The 18,783-nt window shown below is 34.6% G+C and overlaps 1 protein-coding gene across 4 annotated transcripts in view; it reads right to left on the reverse strand.

The window, feature by feature from the left end:
* Window positions 1-5,032: 5,032 nt before the first annotated feature.
* spock3 (SPARC (osteonectin), cwcv and kazal like domains proteoglycan 3) overlaps window positions 5,033-18,783 on the reverse strand; it is a 64,852-nt gene continuing 51,101 nt past the window's right edge. For all 4 annotated transcript variants that reach the window (XM_051114867.1, XM_051114876.1, XM_051114859.1 and 1 more), the window contains 5 exons: window positions 13,934-14,047; window positions 13,588-13,809; window positions 11,990-12,052; window positions 9,420-9,557; window positions 5,033-6,441 (listed from right to left, as the gene is read on the reverse strand). In XM_051114867.1, the coding sequence (XP_050970824.1) occupies window positions 6,299-6,441; window positions 9,420-9,557; window positions 11,990-12,052; window positions 13,588-13,809; window positions 13,934-14,047 (680 nt within the window). In that variant the 3' untranslated portion in view covers window positions 5,033-6,298. The remainder of the gene's footprint in view (window positions 6,442-9,419; window positions 9,558-11,989; window positions 12,053-13,587; window positions 13,810-13,933; window positions 14,048-18,783) is intronic.

An 18,783-nucleotide genomic window follows, 5' to 3' on the forward strand; every position in this document is an offset into this window, starting at 1 on the left:
AAATTGTCATATATAGGCTATAAAATCTGCAGTACATATAAACATACAAGGAATAAATACTTGAAATACATTAAATTTAGTATCGCAAATATGAAAATATTATGGAATAGTAGAATTTGTGTCGAATGAGAGAGGTAGGATACAAGAGCACAAAGCTCCACTTCGCAGACAGTTGAGTGCGCAAGCCTTTAAAGTACCGTGATACTCCTTTATCAGTGAGGATCGCGTTCAGAATCAGCACATGATCACTGTCTAGTGGGCTTTGTTTTCAAGTGCGCAACTCACTATATATATATAGTTCTGGTCTTGCACAAAGAAGTGGGTTTACATACAAAATATTTTTTTAAGACAGTCACTGTGCTGTCGAACTGTTGTCTATATATATATGTATCATACTTCTGTAGATGGCATTTTATCACTCTAATATAATCAAATGGATATACCGAAATACCTCATATGTTGTGTTTAACATGTTTGTGGGGATCATATCTAAAAAATGACTGAATAAATACTGTATACAGTTGTTATATAAGTGTAGTTCTTTTACATTTTCATTCCTGAAATTCAACTTTTAACCACAATTCTGCATCCTGTTTGTTGCCTCAGCTCAGTTTCAGCAATATAAATGGAATTTTAAAAGACATTTCTGATTCAGTTATGAATGGTGCACAGCCTTTTAGGACTGGCAGATGTTTTTAATGAAACCCATTTAACATCTAAACAAACATTAAATATAAGTATTGCTTACTTTCTTCCAGTGGCTCATGTGGCCTTTGTGATGTGTGCCTACTGCAATAAGGTTTTGTAAAAGAAACAAACAAACAAACAAACAAAAAAACATTGTTACTCATTTTAAAAACCCAGGCAGTATCAGTGAGATGTGTATTTATCTCTTTAAAGAGAAGTTCACTTTCAGAACAAACATTTTTGAATTTGATCATGCAAGATGTTTGTGTCTTTCTTTCTTCAGTCGTAAAGAAATTATGTTTCTTGAGGAAAACGTTTTAGAAATTTTCTCCATTTCAAAAATGCAGCTTCAAAGGGCTCTAAATGATCCCAGCTGAAGAAGAGTCTTATTTGGTGAAACAATCAGTTATTTTCTTTTTAAAAAATGAACAATTTATATACTTTTTAACCTCAAATGCTCGTCTTGTCTAGCTCTGCGATGCGCATGCAAAATAGACGTGTGATCCGGGTCAAGATGTGTAATCCGGAAGGTAAAACACCCTTTACAAAAAAAGGTAAAACAGCGATGTAGGACAATTTTGAAGTTGGACAAGAAAATGAGATGTGAGTTTTTCAACATACCCTAACTGTAATGACCCGGATTACACAGAGTTCACATGTGCATCACAGAGCTAGACAAGACAAGCATTTAAGGTTAAAAAGTATCTAAATTGTACTAATTTTTTTTTTTTTTTTTGAAAATGTTGAATCGTTTCGCTAGATAAGACCCTTCTGCCTTGGCTGGGATCATTTAGAGCCCTTTGAAGCTGGATTTAAACAGCATTTTAGAAGTTGAAAATCGTGGGCACCATAGAAGTCCACTATATGGAGAACATTCCTGTAATGTTTTCCTCAAAAAACATAATTTCTTAACGACTGAAGAAAGAAAGACACAAACATCTTGGATGACATCTGTACATTTTTGTTCTGGAATTGAACTTATCCTTTAAAGACTCAGAATTGGACAAAGTGGCATCTGCTATAAGTGTGCCATCAAGTAGTTACAAACTATAACTCTCCCCAGCCTTCTATTTGCTCTGGTTGCTAAGCGATGCTGGAAATAGTTTATTACCCAATGCAATTCCACCTCCATCAGTTTTCTACTGGGAACTGTAGACACACACACACTCACACACATACACACAAATAGATCAATATGACCCCTAGGGAAGGTTAGGGACAGTATTTTGCATTTACAGTAAAATCTGTGCTTGGGTGAAAACCCATTTAAAACCATTCTGATAAAAACTACACAGGACAATTATAACAGAAACTATGAATCGATGTGTAGCGGAGAAGAGTTGTCTTGGCCATGTGACCACTTCGTTTTTAATGGGCTTCTTAAACGCTGATATGGGCAGAAAAAATCCGCCAGCTTGCTCCACACAAGATAAGGGAGGTGGAACAGTCATTGATCGAAGCTAATGATTTTCACATTAAATTGGAGGAAAGGACAGAGACAAAGAGTCAGAGAGAGCGAGGATGGGGGAAATGTTTCTTCCTCTTCTAATCCTGCTGTAGAAATGACACATGAAGATAAACCTTCCAGCAGCAGTGTTCAACAGTGCTCAGTTAGTTAGCCAACAACTCAGGCCTAGTAGGTAAAACCAAATACTTTATATTAAAGGGAAAGTTCATCCAAAATTAAAATTCTGTCATTGATTACTCACCCTCATGTCATTCCAAACCCATGCAACCATTTATCTTTGGGACACAAATTAAGATATTTGTGATGAAATCTGAGCGCTTTCTGACCCTGCGTAGATAATGCAAATGACAGGTTTTATGGCCCAGAAAGGTAGTAAGGACATTATTAAAATAGTCCATGTGACATCAGTGGTTCAAGCTTCATTTTATGAAGCTACAAGAATAATTTTTGTGCACAAAAATGTGTTCTGACGTAGAACCCGGTTACACTGCTTCTTATTTACAAGAAAAGGAAGGCAAACGCATTAATCATATTTATCAGACAATTATTACGTCAAGGATCTATTTCAGCCTGTCTGCACCTGTGACAATGACTGCTTGGTTTAACAACAAAATATTTTTACAGTAATTAGAAAGACTTAGCTATTGCTTTTTTTTTTTTTTAAAAAAAGCTTTTCAGTATTTTGATCAAAGGACCGACTGTACACTACCCGCCAAAAGTTTTTGACCAATAAGATTTTCAATGTTTTTTTTAGGAATTCTTATCTGCTCACCTTCTAACATGCTGATTTGCTGTTCAAAGCAACTATTTTTTTTTTTTTTTTTTTTTTTTTTTTAAGTTTTTTTAGTATTTAAAACAGTTTAGTACATTTTTTCAGGATTCTTTGATGAATAGAAAGATCCAACGATAAGCACTTATCTGAAATAAACATATAATAACATTATACACTATACAATTCAAAAGCTTGCAGTTAGTATAATTTATTTAATGTTTTTTTTTTTTTTTTTTTTTTTTTTTTTTTTTCCTATTTTAGATAAATGCTCTTCTAAGCTTTGTTCATCAAAGAAACCTGAAAAAATTCTACTCGGTTGTTTTCAACATAATATTAAAATAAATGTTTAAACAGCAAATCAGAATATTAGAATGATATCTGAAGGATCATGTGACTGGAGTAATGATGCTAAAAATTAAGCTTTGAAATCACAGGAATAAATTACATTTTAAAATATATTCAAATAGAAAACCGTTATTTTAAATAGTAAAACTATTTCAAAATTTTCCTGTTTTTGATGTACTTAGAATTAAATAAATGCAGGGTTGGTGAGCAAAAGAGACTTCTTTACAAAACATTAAAAATCTTACTGTTCAAAAACTTTTGACTGGTAGTGTATATGCTTATAATCTTCAAAGCTCATGTCTAACCTCTGTCCGTGTAGATTTCATAAAGTCAAAAAGCAAAAGCACATCAAATCACGTTTGATGATATTTTCTTTATTTTCTTTTCAATTATTTTTGTTATCAGTAATGTGCGTTAGTGTTTTATTTTATTTAGTATGTTTATTGCATTATTTTAGTGTTGTGTGTTACGCTCATATATATATATATATATATAATTTTTGACACTTGCAACCACAGCTGTCATTTGATCTAATTTAACTGTATTTTTTTTATTTATTTTTTTATTTTGTTAACAGTGTAGACAACTGACAAGAAAAATTAATGGCATGCAGGCTTGAAATAACATAAAGGGTGAGTAACAGTTTAGAGTGAGTAGACAAATTGAAGCATTTTTATGTTTGCTATTCCCTGAACTACACAATATCTAATCCAAATGTCTTCAAGATATTCTGGAGTGGCTTTATACAGCATATTTGGGTGCTATTGTTTCCTAAATTTAGGTTGCTCCTCATCTGAGCATTCTGAAGTGCAATGAAAAATTCATTTAGATCACGGCCTTGTGTGTGTTCCAGGAAAATTAAATAGGTCTTTATTCAGCTAAACCTGGATAAACCTTGCTTTTTATTTTTAAAGAGTCTAAGGCTCAATGTTGTATGCATGGATGTTGTTATGTATTCTAGGCAGTTTGAGGCTGAACTTTTTCAAATTTGCCTGATTATGTAAGCGAATTTCCATCTGAAGCCTCTGTCTCTTTAAGATTACGAGGAAAACATCTGGTAATCCTGAAAACATGATAAAACCAGTGATCACCTGTAATTATAGTTTGTGTTTTGTAAAGAACTGCTTGCAAACCTTGTATAATAGAAATTCAATGTTTTGTTGCTTCTTTGTGTTTGTGTACATACTATTGGCTCTCTTCGCATTCAAACCTAACTATATGCGTTCAGGATCCTTTGTTTGTGTGTGTGTGATTTCAAACCAAAGCCAGCAGTAGTGTGATTTTTCTATGACAGGAAGGGTAAAAGCTGTTGAATGAAAACACTTTCTGTTTATCCAGTTGGTTCCTTGTAGAGAGCTGTAGACAGACACAAACTAATACACACACAGCACAGCCTTGCATCACACATATGCATAGTACAAAATGTGAAACATATTTAACATGTTCTAGTAGTCTCCAAGCCAATAATTTCTCTTTGCATCACATTTTGAATTTTGGATATGTGTACAGTGTAATCATGACCCAGAGACACACAAATTAGTTGACAGGCACATGATTGTGTTTTAATGATTGAACAAGTGTTCAACCTCACAGATGCCCCAGTTTACTTGTGTGTGTACAGATGAGAAATTGTGGCATATGAAATATTAAAATTGCATTTATACATAATGCAACACTAACCAGACCAGACACACCGGATTTCTCTGTCTCCTTCTCTCTCACACGCATGTGCACACACACAGAATTAATGAACAAAAAACTCTGTTTTGGTCTGTGTAACTTTATTTGAGCAAATTATATGTATACTGTAAAAAACAAACAAACCAAAATGTGTTATCTCTATGACAACAGCAGGACAACACTGATAAAGGTGGTTCCTTTGACCTCTGAAACTGATTATCATAAACTCATTTTACCAAATAACTTTTTTTTTTTTTTTTCAGAAAACACCACAATGTCCATAGAAGGAAATTTATATTTTCATATGCACATCATGAAAACAAATCTGACAGAAAATGCAAAAGCACTGAGAGGGACGAGGAGAATAAGTGACAGCAGCAGCATCTATCATATGATTTGTTGTCTACAGTAACATATGCAAACTAACTAATCATTTTCACTTTCTCCTATAGACCAAAACAACAGAGAACGTGACGCAAAAACCTCTCTTTTTTTTTTCTTTAAAGATTCATATGGCAGTCAAGTTCTACATTCTAACACTAAATATCTTCTCTCTTTTTCCCCAGACCTCGTTTCCACCGCTCCTCCATGTTGCGTCAAAGGCACCTCATGCCCAAGGACTGCCAAAGCGTTCACAAGATAAGTGTGTGTGAGTGTGTGTGCGTGTGTGTGTTTAAGCCTCTGTAAATAGCATGACTCTGTCCTCTCCTAACATCGACTGCAGTCACATCTATTTTATTGTGTGTCTGACGTGTGGTCACTCCAGGCACGTCTTAACCATTTCAAACAAGTTTGCTCTAAAAAGTCCAACTTTACATATCAAACACTGATACATCTTGATAGTTTATCTGTAATTTTAAGTATTCTGCTGATGGGAAAAAAAGAAAAATCAATGAGACTGTGAATATCGATGTTAACTCCTCATGGCATGACTGTAAAATCACATCCTAGCAGGTGTAAAGGTTACAGAGCGAGTTGCTCATGAAATCATGATTTCGTATGTGTGTGCATGTTTATAAGTGCAAACGTTTAACCCTCAGTAATCTCTCATCAAACCATCGTATGAATTCCTGAACTTCTAGGTCTGTCAATATATTTATTCACTTTGGATGAATATAAGAAATGTAATAAAAATGAAACGTGGTTATTGAGTTTTGATATTAATTTTGTACAAATGTTATACGGCACGGGGGTAGATGAACCCTTTAGTAATGTTAGTAATGCACTCCGCCGAGATCACCTACAAACGTGCTTTAAAACCAAATGAAAGTCTGTTTTTTATTTGGTTCCTTGTCATTAAATGTTTTAAAATAATAATAATTAAAAAAAAGACAGCGGAAAATGGATTATGACAGGTACCCATACTCATCATCAACCTGTTCATATTCATCATCATCTCCCAGTTCCTCTTCATCATTTACAACATCACCATCCTCATCGTCTGAGAGAAGAGAGTCACCGCTGCCAAAATCTCCAGAAGACTCCGCGGCTGTAAGGGAAAACAGTAGCTGTTGTGATTTCTAGACTTTCAGCTGTTAAAATGAATGCATTTCATTGCTATATATATATATATATATATATATATATATATATATATACACACACTACCAGTCAAAAGTTTTTAAACTTAATGTTTTTTTAAAGAAGTCTCTTCTGCGCACCAAGCCTGTATTTATTTATTCCAAAGTACAGCAAATTTACTATTTAAAACAACTGTTTTCTATTTGAATGGATTTTAAAGTGTAATTTATTCCTGTGATTTCAAAGCTGAATTTTTAGCACCATTACTCCAGTCACCTTTAGAAATGTATATTTCAAGTAGATTGGTAGTAGATATTAACGTTTTATGAGTAAAGAAATATATGGCTATAAAATATACAGGCAATAACATGCCATCCCATAAAACCTGAACCTTGATTGCAGTGACATACTTGCAACCACAGCTGCCATTTGATCTAATTTAATTGTACTTTTTATTGATTGATTGATTTTTTTTTTTTTTTTTTTTTTTTTTTTTGTTAACAGTGTCGACAACTGACAAGAAAAAAATAATGACATTCAGGCTTGAAACAACATAAAGGGTGAGTAAATAAATGCAGGCTTGGTGAGCAGAGGAGATGTCTTTAAAAAAATGTAAAAAATCTTACTGTTCAAAAACTTTTGACTGGTAGTGTATATATGAAATTGATACTTATATTTAGAAAGGATGCATTTAATTGATAATTGAATGTAAATACATTTATAATGCTACAAAACATTTCTATAAATAAATAAATGCTGTTCTTTTGCACTTCCTATTCATCAAAAAAATCCTGAAAAATATGTATCCTATGTATAATTTATCATCATGTATCACAGAAATATTAAAAAGCATCATATCGGTATATTAATATTTGACACTGAAGAATAGAGTAATGGCTGCAAAAATCTGATTTATCATCACAGGAATAAATTACTTTTTAAAATATTAAAACAAACAACAAATAATTTTAAATAGTAATGATATTTTACAATATTACTGTTTGTACTAGAGTTGGTCAAATAAATGCAGCTTTTGTGAGCATTCAAAACTGTTTTAAAAATCTCACTAACCCCAACTTTTGAAATGTAGTGCAGTACTAATATCACGTTTTAAAAATAATAATTTAATCAGTAATATTTTATTTTTATCTTATATGGAATGTGCACACAAGACCCCACCAGACTTGTGCTTCAAAGCATGTTCTATATAGTATATTGTAGATTATTTCATGCTTTGCTTTTTTGGGCTCATTTTATTCAAAGGAAACTTTCACACAAGACACATTTTTTCGTTTCCTCTGCATAATTGATGTCAGACTTTTTTGGCTGTTGTGCCACATTTCACTGTTTTTTTTTTTTTTTCAGCATCTCACGCCATGAACACTACATGAAAAATGTGTCCAATTAAAAACAGTTTAAGTCTCAGAGCCCAAGGACTCGCTATCCACCTTATTTTTCCCATAAGAGTGTGCAAGGCCATTTGTAAATTTTATGTGTGAGACTTCCGGTCTCATCTACTTCCAGCTATTTTTAGCTGTACAAAACTCATTTTGCTGCTTCATATTGCAAACTAGTGTATCTTACCATATTGTTTTAATGTATTGTCTTAATTATGAACACAGTGGTTTGTAGTCCAAACAGTTTTATCATTTACTGCACGTTATTGTTCTTCTCGATATTTCCTTGAAGCGGCTAATGAACCGGAAGTCTTGCACATTCACAGAAAACGACTTACTTCCGCATTGAAAAAATAAGTAGATGGTTTGATGGTCAAAATACCTGCAGAATAGTGTTGTCGAAAATGTAACGGCCCCGATACCAGTCGGTACTGAAATTTTAAAAACGTCAATTTCCCGCTTTAAACGCCATTGAGCGGATTCTTAAAGGGGTCATCGGATGCAAAGTTCACTTTTACATGTTGTTTGAACATTAATGTGTGTACACATCTACCCTATAATGATAAAAATCCATGCAGTGGTTTTTAATTAATCTGTAAAAATAATATTCCCTTTTTCAAATCGAGCCATTCTTGGATGTCTGTCGTTGTGGCGCCACACTGACAGAGGCCGCTCCCATGATAATTGACTGACATGAGCGTCTTACCTCAGACCCACCCTGAATCAGCTGTAACAGTCCGACCTCCATTGTTTCGATGCCGGAGCAGGGATGTAAGCGATTGAGGTGTTGTGTTGCTGGATGTAATAATGAACATAGTGGTCATAATTTACTCTCGACATCTGAGCCGCTGAAGATGCAGTGGATTACATTTGTTTGTGAAGGGAATGCGCCTCCCGATCTACATAAATGTGTCTATGTTTGTGCAAATCATTCAAGTTAATTTAAAGCGCTTTTTTAATGAATCTCTGCAATCACCTTACCTAATAACGTGCTAGTTAGCAAGTTTCGCGGCTAAAGTAAAGAATCTCTCAGAGCACAGCTCACCCAGAGAGGGGCGGGGCGAGCAGAGCTCATTTGCATTTAACGGAGCAATCCATCGGAACCGATTGATTTTTTGTAGAGCTCATTTTAACAAGGTAAAAAGGGTGATGTTTTACACTACCGTTGAGAATTTTTAACCAAAGTATATTATAGACATTTCATTAAGACCCTAAAGAATCATATCAACTTGTGGAAAATGGGCATCCGATGATCTTTTAAACAGCGCTAATTGGCCATTGTGTTCACGTGCTCAACAGAAATTAATGTGATTTTGCTACAATGATCATCGCTTCACGCTCATACAGAAGCACACAAAAGTGTTTGAAAGCAGAGTCTGTCAGCGGATCCCTAATATATCTGCACATAGATGGATCTGCTGAAAGACATGGCTTTCCTGTGTGCTTCTGTGTTGAAAAAGTTAAATCACATAAACCTACAAGTTCCTTTTTTTACTTTTTTTCTCATTACTAGATAATGAATCAAAAGATCTGAGGCACCCCCTCTTACCACAGTCAGCATGCCCGTGGGTATGAGACCCAGCAATCTCATTTCCATAGCGGTCCACACACCAGCACTGACCACTGCTGCCATGACACTGATGAGGCCTGTAGAAACCATCCTCATCACAGGAAGGAATGTACGGACCTACACACACACACACATTAGCATCAGTCCTAATGTCAGGAAACGTTACATCACAGACAAGATTATACACAGCCACAGAGTGTGTCTCACAGCCACACTCACACAGATAGGGAGATGATATATTCAATGTCAGAGAACATAACTGTCACTTCCGAGTGCTTGCTCTCTCTATGTCTCTCGCGCACATTCATTGCATTTCAACTTCACAGATTCTTTCTACAGAATCACCATAGTCAAGCTTTTTTTTTTTAATCTTTCTCTTTTTTTTTGTCTTTTTATAATTCAATGCCAGAAGCCATAGAGCCGTCACTGTGCGTTCCACTCAGGGGAGAAACAGCAGTTAAAAATATCCTTCTTTTCATGTCCAATTTCCCCTCATCTCATTCCCCTGCTCAAATTAAACACGCGACCTTCAGAGAGAGGGAAAGAAACTCAGAGTGATTTCTAGCTTTAATAGAATTAATGTTGGCTTCCCTCTGTTTGACACCTTGCTTGTACTGTAAGTGTATTCAGGTTGTGATGACATTGAGATGGTTATTAAATGCTAGTGCTTTCTGTATGAACATGGTGTAAAATGCTGAGGGAAATAAAACTGGTAAAGTCTGGACGCTCGTAAAGTATTAGGATGTTTTGGCGTAACAATAGATTTTTAGCGTCTAATGTTACTGCATTTTGTTTGTCAATATGGTATGTTAGTTTGTGTAGTCTAGTCAGGTGTAAATGACAATGGTAAAAAAAAATAGCACATTTTTTTTCTTTTGGAAAAGAAATGAATTTAAAAATTAATTTTTTTGAATTTGCAGTGCAAGACTAATGTATTAATTAGCTAATATAGATAATAAAAGTACCCATTAAAATTTCTGTCTATAAATACATATTTAAAATAGGATTAGTTAACTTATAATGTGATTTAAAAAAAAAAAATCTCTTATGTTCACCAAGGCTGCTTTTTTTCTTAAAAAAAAAATACAGTAAAAACAGTAACATTGTAGAATATTATTACAGTTTAAACGTTTTTAACTGTTTCTATTCTATTTTTTTTTAAATATATTTTTAAAATGTAATTTATTCCTATGATGGCAAAGCTGAACTTTTCAGCACCATTACTACAGTCACACGATTCGTTAGAAATCATTCAGATATGCTGATTTGGTGCACAACAACATTTCTTATTATCAATGTTAAAAACAGCTGTGCTGCTTATTTTTGTAGAAACTGAGATATGTTTTTTTCAAAAAAACAACATTTATTTGATTTTTTTTAAATTAATTAATTCATTTTTTTTACTGGTCACTTCTGTTCAATTTAATGTACCAAAAAAAGTTTTACTGACCCCAAACTTTTGAACAATAATGTATATTTAAAAGAGTTGTATTTAGATACATGTATTTTTATTTGTTTATTTTTTTAAATGTGCATTATGCTTTAAAGGAGAAGTTCACTTTCAGAACAAAAATTTACAGGTAATTTACAATGGTGCCCCCAAGTTTGAACTTCAAAATGCAGTTTAAATGGAGCTTCAAATGGCTCTAAACAATCCCAGCCGAGGAAAAAAAGGTCTTACCTAGCAAAATAATCTGTCATTTTCGAAACAAATTGACAATTTATATACTTTTTAACTTCAAATGCTCGTCTTGTCTAGGTCTGCTGTTCAATGCAGTTAGGGTATGTCAAAAAACTACCATTTTGTTTTCTTCCCCAACTTCCAAATTGTCCTACATTGCTGGAGAAGTACTAACCCAGTGTTTACAAAGTGAACAAGCAAATAAGATCAAACGCCCTTTACAAAAAACGTAAAACAGTGATGTAGGATGATTTTGAACTTGAAGAAGAAAACAAGATGAGAGTTTTTTGACATACCCTAACTGTAATGACCCGAATTACACAGACTACGCATGTGCATCACAGAGACGAGACAAGACGAGCATTTGAGGATAAAAAGTATATAAACTGTCAATTTGTTTCGCTAAATAAGACCCTTCTTTTTGGCTGGGATTGTTAAGAGCTATTTGAAGCTGCATTAAAACTGCATTTTGGAGGTTCAAACTTGGGGGCACCATAGAAGTCCGCTATATGGAGAACATTCCTGAAACATTTTCCTCAAGAAACATAATTTCTTTATGACTAAAGAAAGAAAGGCATGAATCTTGGATGAGTAAATTATCTGTAAATGTTTGTTCTGTAAGTGAACTTCTCGTTTAAGAAGGCTGGCAGATTTTGGAACTGGAACAAGGATAACCTAATCTTTTTTGTATGTATTTATTTTTGCTCATCCGAAAAATGATCCGACCTGTGACTCAAAACTCGTAATATGATCTGAACCTTGCTACTTTGTGCTACTCAAATTCATTTCGGGCTACCAAAATCCAAAAGTTTTTATGATAAACTAATAAATTAATATATAAACAAAACAAACAGGAGAAAGAACTTACCCAGTAATTTCTTCCCAGCTTGCTGTTTGTGGATGACGGTGATCTCTGACTGGCAGGGAGCCTCTGAAACACATTGATTTCAGATCAGCAGTGAGAAAGATACCTCCACCATTATTCCTCTGGTAGAGAGATTTTAACTGCAGGCATTATGTCATTTACTATATAAATATCTCAGAACTAGATTATCCCTCAATGCTGCATAATTTCTAGAATGTCTTTCTGTTGCAACTGTTAATGATTTTCTTTCTTAATGTCCTAATTTTCTTTCTCAGATGAACTTGCACACCAGGCTGTATGTGTTTTGTAAAGTTAACAATATTAGTATTTTAACATTTATTCATTTTATGAATAAACAATACATTTTAAAAACATTAAAACATTTAACTAAAGCATTATGAACTTACACTACATGTATATGAAGAATAGTATATTTATAAATTAACAGTAAGACAAAAAAAAAAAAAAAGTGTTAGTTCAGAACAAATTAATTAATGTTAACATATAGAACTTTATTATTAAGCCAAATACTCTGAAAGACATAATTCTCAATGGTACATTATATCATTACCTATTGAAATATTTTTGTATAAAGACTATATTTTGTATAAACTATATTTGAGCCATGGTCATACTGTAGAAACATTCTGGTGTTCAGACTTTCATGTCTGTTCACGTCAAAGTCCTGGACCGTAACACCAAGGTCCTGATCTCCCTGTCAGGGTTTATTATGGCTTACATAACTGTTTTGTAACTTAACTGTATTTAGTCCTATTATGTAGTGTGCTCGTGTAAAGGTTTCATAGCTAGTACCACAGTATGTGAACACACTTGAGTTGGATGAGAAAAAGTAGTTCTTCATCTTAAATTTTTTGGAAGCAAGTGGAAAAGTTTGTACAAATCCCTGTTTGGACAGTAATTGTTTCTCATGGGGATGTAAGGTATTTTCACATTTGCAGGGCCTAGTCTGTAATTTTACTGCTGTCTGAATCCAAAATGTCTTTTTTTTCCTCACACAATCCATTTTTTTTGGACAAACACCAAGGTTGTGGTAATTTAATTGCTGTCCGAATCCACATCTCAAGAGTTTACGAGAGGGGATAAATTCAAAAGTTATTTTGTAAATCCTTCTTGACCACTGCCAGGTACTGTATAGTAACTTTGCAGGAACTTGCATGCATTTTAAAGACAGACACCTTCAGTACAACAATATTTTATCTAAACATTTGAAATAGTAGCTGAGTCATATGTTAACTTGTGTAAACTGGAGGATTCATTAACTTGTTTCTACTAATTTCAACATTTTTAAAATGACATCCATCATTTTGAGATAAAATGTATCGCAGAAAAAACAATAGTGTGTCCATTTTCCTATTATTAGGTAGGCTATTGATACATAAATATTATACAATTTTCCTATTATTAAATAAAATATTATTTTATTATTCATTCAAGTAATGTAACTGACCAAGGAGGATCACAAACTTACACCTCCACCATGAATATATCTTCATCTGAATGCATGAATTTTATCACTGAGATTTATTTTTACAGACATCCCCCTGAGAAATAATTACTGTCTGAATTGGGCTAAAGTTTACCTTGATATCTCTGAAAGCAAGAACACCACTCCTGGCTGGAAACAAGCCTGTCTCTGTCTGGGTCACATGACCTGAGGAAGGCTTTAGTGCACACATCACTCTTCTCTGAGCTCAGGCCGGACAGCTCTGATTGGTCGAGCTGAAGGTCAAAGTTTGTGTCCAGTCTGGAGAACATCCAGCCCAAAGAGTCCTTACAGAGGGACACCTTACTCGTGTCCACCTCTACACAGACATACAGAGAGATCGTAGAAAAACAATTTAATTTGACATTGATTTCATTATCATGGATAATAGGTTAGCACTAATATTAGCTTGTTGGGATTTGTGTGTGTGTGCATGTGCTCACTTTTCTCTGGTTTCTGGAACTTGTATTTCTTGCTGGGATTGCCACTTTCATGAAGAACTGTGATCCACTCTCGTAATCTGCTGACCACTTCAATCATCTCCGGGGTACCGCACTCTACACAGAAAAACACAGAACATCCAATAGATAAATTAAATAATCAAGCACAACACAGTTTCTGAAGATGACCACTCCTTATTTTTTTTTCCAAAGAGAAATCTTTTTTAGGGATTATCTTGGGGGCTGTGATGTTAAGCAATGATATGTGCTCCTGTAGCAACACTAATCAGTGCGATTTCATTTTTAAAAGACTGTTTAGTTGCAGTATTTCCTGTGAAAGATTACTCTAACCATAAGCCATATTTTGAATAACATAATTGAGCCAGACTGCTAAAATATTTTTAGTAGAGTGAGTACAGATACAGTTGAGGTCAACAGTTTACCCCCCCCCCCCCCTTCAGAATCTGCAAAAATGTTAAGTATTTTACCAAAGTAAGAGGGATCATACAAAATGCATGTTAGTGTTTATTTAGTACTGACCTGAATAAGATATTTCACAAAAGATGTTTACATATTTCGTGAGGTTTTACATATGCACAGTAAGGCTAATTGAATGTTTTCTGACGTTTCAGTGTGGATGAGAAACTTTTGGAAAACATTTGAAAACGCTAATGTGGACAGAGAGCATTTTAAAACAAAAACACCATTTTCAAATGTGCACGTAGCCTAAGTACTACATTGCATCTCATCCTCGTGGATTGCAGCAGTTTGCTAGTTGTTGCTGTGAGATGTTGCTTCACTCTTCCACGGAGGCACTTGCAAGTCCCTGCACATTCTGTAGGGACACATGGTTACACTTGGTTTCCCACTGCAAGGATGATCAGCTGTCCTTCCTGTCTGCATAGCACTGTCTTAGGCATTTTACATTATGCAGTTTTTTGCTTTGGCCACATCTGCCATCCTAATGCCTCACTGTTGCAGGACTATGACCTGTTCACACTGGTGATCAGGAGATTATTCTAGTGTCCTAAGTTACTGCATCTGTGACCTTCATTGTCTGTCGCTTGTAAACTGTGTCTTAAGGACTGTTCCACAGGTGCCTGTATAATAACTGTTTATGGTTCGATGAGCAAGCATGAAAAAAAAAGCATCATTTTTATTCTGTTCTGACCCCACTCTTTAAAAAAATTCTGATGGTGTCAAAAGTAGCAAGGGCATTTTCAAACATTTAGAGGTTACTTTATATTTTATCATTTATGACTTGCTATAGGGCTGGGTGATATATTGAATATTGACGACGATATAAAATTTGAAAATATTGTGAATATCGAATATTTCAAATTCAAGCATATTTTCCCAAAAGAACGTCCAGAACGTCCAATATTACATCCCCTTACGTATTACACGCCTTTACTACGCGAGCTTTCATGAGTGCGTTTGCCAGATATCAAGAGATCAAATCCCTGAATCAGAGCTTCGCTGTTACAAGGATACATTTTCTGCCCAGTGTTTTGCTTATTTGAAGCAATCTGGCAACCATGCGTACAAGCTAGCTCTTCATTGCGGAAGTGCCCATGATGATCTGAAAACACAGACAAACAAGCTGGAGTTTAGCGATCAAAATGAAAGTGTCACTCAACCAGTCTGTGTTCTGTCACGAGATCTCGACTGTATTGTTTGGTTTTGTGATTGCTGAATAAATGCACTTATGCAACCGCTGTTGTTTGAATAGAGAAACATAGGCTATTGCAATTTGGAATTACTATTAGGATTTTCACTTATAATATTTTGCATTTGTTTTTCCAGTCTTCATAATATGAAATATGACAGATATATACATATAAATAAATAAATAAATAAAGCCTATAATGAATCAGTAAATTAGATGATGTAAAATAAACAGATTCTATTGATTTGTGCCTGTGGTGGTAGGCACATTTCTCCAAATGGGCAAAATTATCTAAGAAATACCTATGTACTTGTTTTGCTCTACTTCAGTTACATATACATGTGTTAATTTAAAGGGGTCATCGGATGCCCATTTTCCACAAGTTGATATGATTCTTTAGGGTCTTAATGAAAAGTGTATAATATACTTTGGTTAAAAATTCACAATGATTGTGTAAAACAACCCTTTTTACTTTGCCAAAATCAGCTCTGCAAAAATCATCTCATTCTGGTCGTGGCTGGTTTAAATGCAAATGAGCTCTGCTCGCCCCGCCCCTCTCTTCTCTCTGAGCCTGTTTACTTTAGCCACATTTAGCCGCTAAACTTACTAACTAGCACATTATTAAGAAAGGCGATTGCAAAGAATAAAAAAAAAAAAAAAAACCTTATACTCACTTCTGCTGTAAGTGAAGCTGGATCATGAATGATTTGTGCGAACATAGACGGATATATGTAGATCGGGAGGAGCATTCCCTTCACAAACAAACGTAATTCACTGCATCTTCAACAGCTCAGATGTGACGCAACAACGACAGGCATCTGAGAATGGCTCGATTTGAAAAAGGGGATATTATTTTTACAGATTAATTAAAAAACACTGCATGGATTTTTATCATTACAGGGTAGATTTGTACATACACTGCCAACACACATTGATGTTCAAACAATGTAAAAGTGAACTTAGCATCCGATGACCCCTTTAATAAAAGTGATAACTAGATTTTTGGCTGTGGAATACCAGGCATTTAATCTATTTAAATGAATGGCGGAAATTCCCAGGGCTGCTGAAAATGTGTGTGAACATTGTTGGACTCTATTAACTTGAGTATAAAAATTTTCAAGTAACACTATTCTAGCTTTACTGATTACAGATAAACTTGATTAGTGTTTAGGAATAAATAAAACATCCAGGTTCATTGTTGGGTTTTAAGGCTTATCAATGAAGTCGAGAGTGACTGTTCACCTAACAGCTCTCTCACCTTTGTGCCCCTAAGGAAGGTACTTAAGTCCAGTTAACCCTCAGGGTGAGAAGAGCAATCCCTGCTATTATTGTCCTGTAGGCAGTACATCCTGCCTGGTGACGCTGCAGGCTATAAAACCCATAATATTGGATAACATCAACAATAACTGCCTGCTGGGAAGATGTGTACTTATCCAATGTATAAATAATTTCCAATTCACTTGATTGTATTTTCTGCATCCAATGTGTTTTGTGTTGATATGTTCATTAGATTTAATAGTCGGTGTATATTGTTTGGGGATGGTTTGGGGCATTTGACAAATCTAGTTTTGTTGTAAGTAATTAATGAGCGTAACTGATTGAATTCTTGTAGCTAGTGCATCATACATCTGTGCTGATTGTTGATAAGATGTAGTGCTGGAAGGAAGGAAGGGTTGGGGCTTTGCATTCAGAAGCAGCTGTAAGGGGTTTATGTTCACGTTCTCTAATTTCGGATTTGTTCTTTTTCCATTCTTGCGTGCAATTATTAAATGTTTCTAGAATTTAGCAGAGACACAAATCAGGCTGTTTCTCCTCTGACATTTTGTATCTGTTTTTTTTGAAAATCAGTTTGTGTTGAGTATATATAATAATGGGATGTTTGGATTTTTTTTCAGTTTGTTCTTTAATTAGCTCTGGATAATTAAGTCTGGGAAAACAGTCAATATGATTTGATGTCTCTTGGCAAATAAAAACTCACAGACAAATATAAACCCTTGTGGATACACAATTAAAATGAAAAACGGATAAAGCAAAAAGAAGCCATTTGTTGCACCTCTCACTATAAGTTAGAGGTGTTCTGAAGAATGGCATGTCTTTTAACCATTGTAAAATCATTATAACGCACAGCCTTGAGTGGTTTACTGCTTTTATTAAAGGATTAGTTGATGCCAGAATTACAATTTCCTGATCATTTATTCACCCCAGTGTCATCCAAGATGTTCATGTCTTTCTTTCTTCAGTCTAAAAGAAATTAAGGTCTTTGAGGAGAATATTCCAAGATTTTTCTCCATTTAGTGGGAATCGATAGGTTGAAGGTCCTCTGAAGGTTCTCTGAAGTGCTCTACATGATCCCAGTGTGGAATAAGGGTCCTATCTAGCCAAACGATTGGTAATTTAAAAAAAAGTAATAATAATAATAATAACACTTCTCCACATTTGTAAAGACACTGGGTCGATACTTTCGCCTACGTCATGGGTGACCCTGTGGTTGAAAAGTATATAAATTTTTATTAATTAATTTTTTTTATAAAATGATTGATCGTTTTACTATATAAGACCCTTATTCTTTGGCTGGAATCGTGTAGAACCCTTTGAACCTGCAATGAAAATGCAATTTAGACCTTCAACACATTGATCCCCATTGAAGTCCACTATATAGACAGGGTTGCCAGGTTTTCACAACAAAACCCACCTAATTGCTAAACTAGCCCATTTGCATTTTGAGGAGGGTCCCCTCGTTAAAAATCAAGTTCTGGGGTTTAAAATACACACTTTTTGTCGTTTGTCGTGGTTCCTCTGGTAAATTCACAATCCAGGGGCTAAATATGATGTTACTGGGGTCGCTTCAACCTGCGGACATTAAAAACAACCGCAGACTTGGCAACACAATATATGGAGAAAAATCCTGGAATGTTTTCCTTAAAATTCTTAATTTCTTTTCCAGTGAAGAAAGACAGACATGAACATCTTAGATGACATGGGGGTGAGTAAATCATCAGGAAATTTATTGTGGAATGAACTACTCCTTTAAAGTCTGCAAGAGCAATAAGATAAAAGAGGCATTTTCAATAAATGGCTAACTTTAATACTAATAAAAGGAATAAATAAATAAATAATAAATAAAGTTTATTAGCCTAAATACGTATAATGTAGGGATGCAACAGTATTATCTCGATAGCATCGT

The sequence above is a fragment of the Labeo rohita genome, chromosome 1, assembly GCF_022985175.1.
Source record: "Labeo rohita strain BAU-BD-2019 chromosome 1, IGBB_LRoh.1.0, whole genome shotgun sequence".
In the NCBI taxonomy this organism is placed as follows: domain Eukaryota; kingdom Metazoa; phylum Chordata; class Actinopteri; order Cypriniformes; family Cyprinidae; genus Labeo; species Labeo rohita.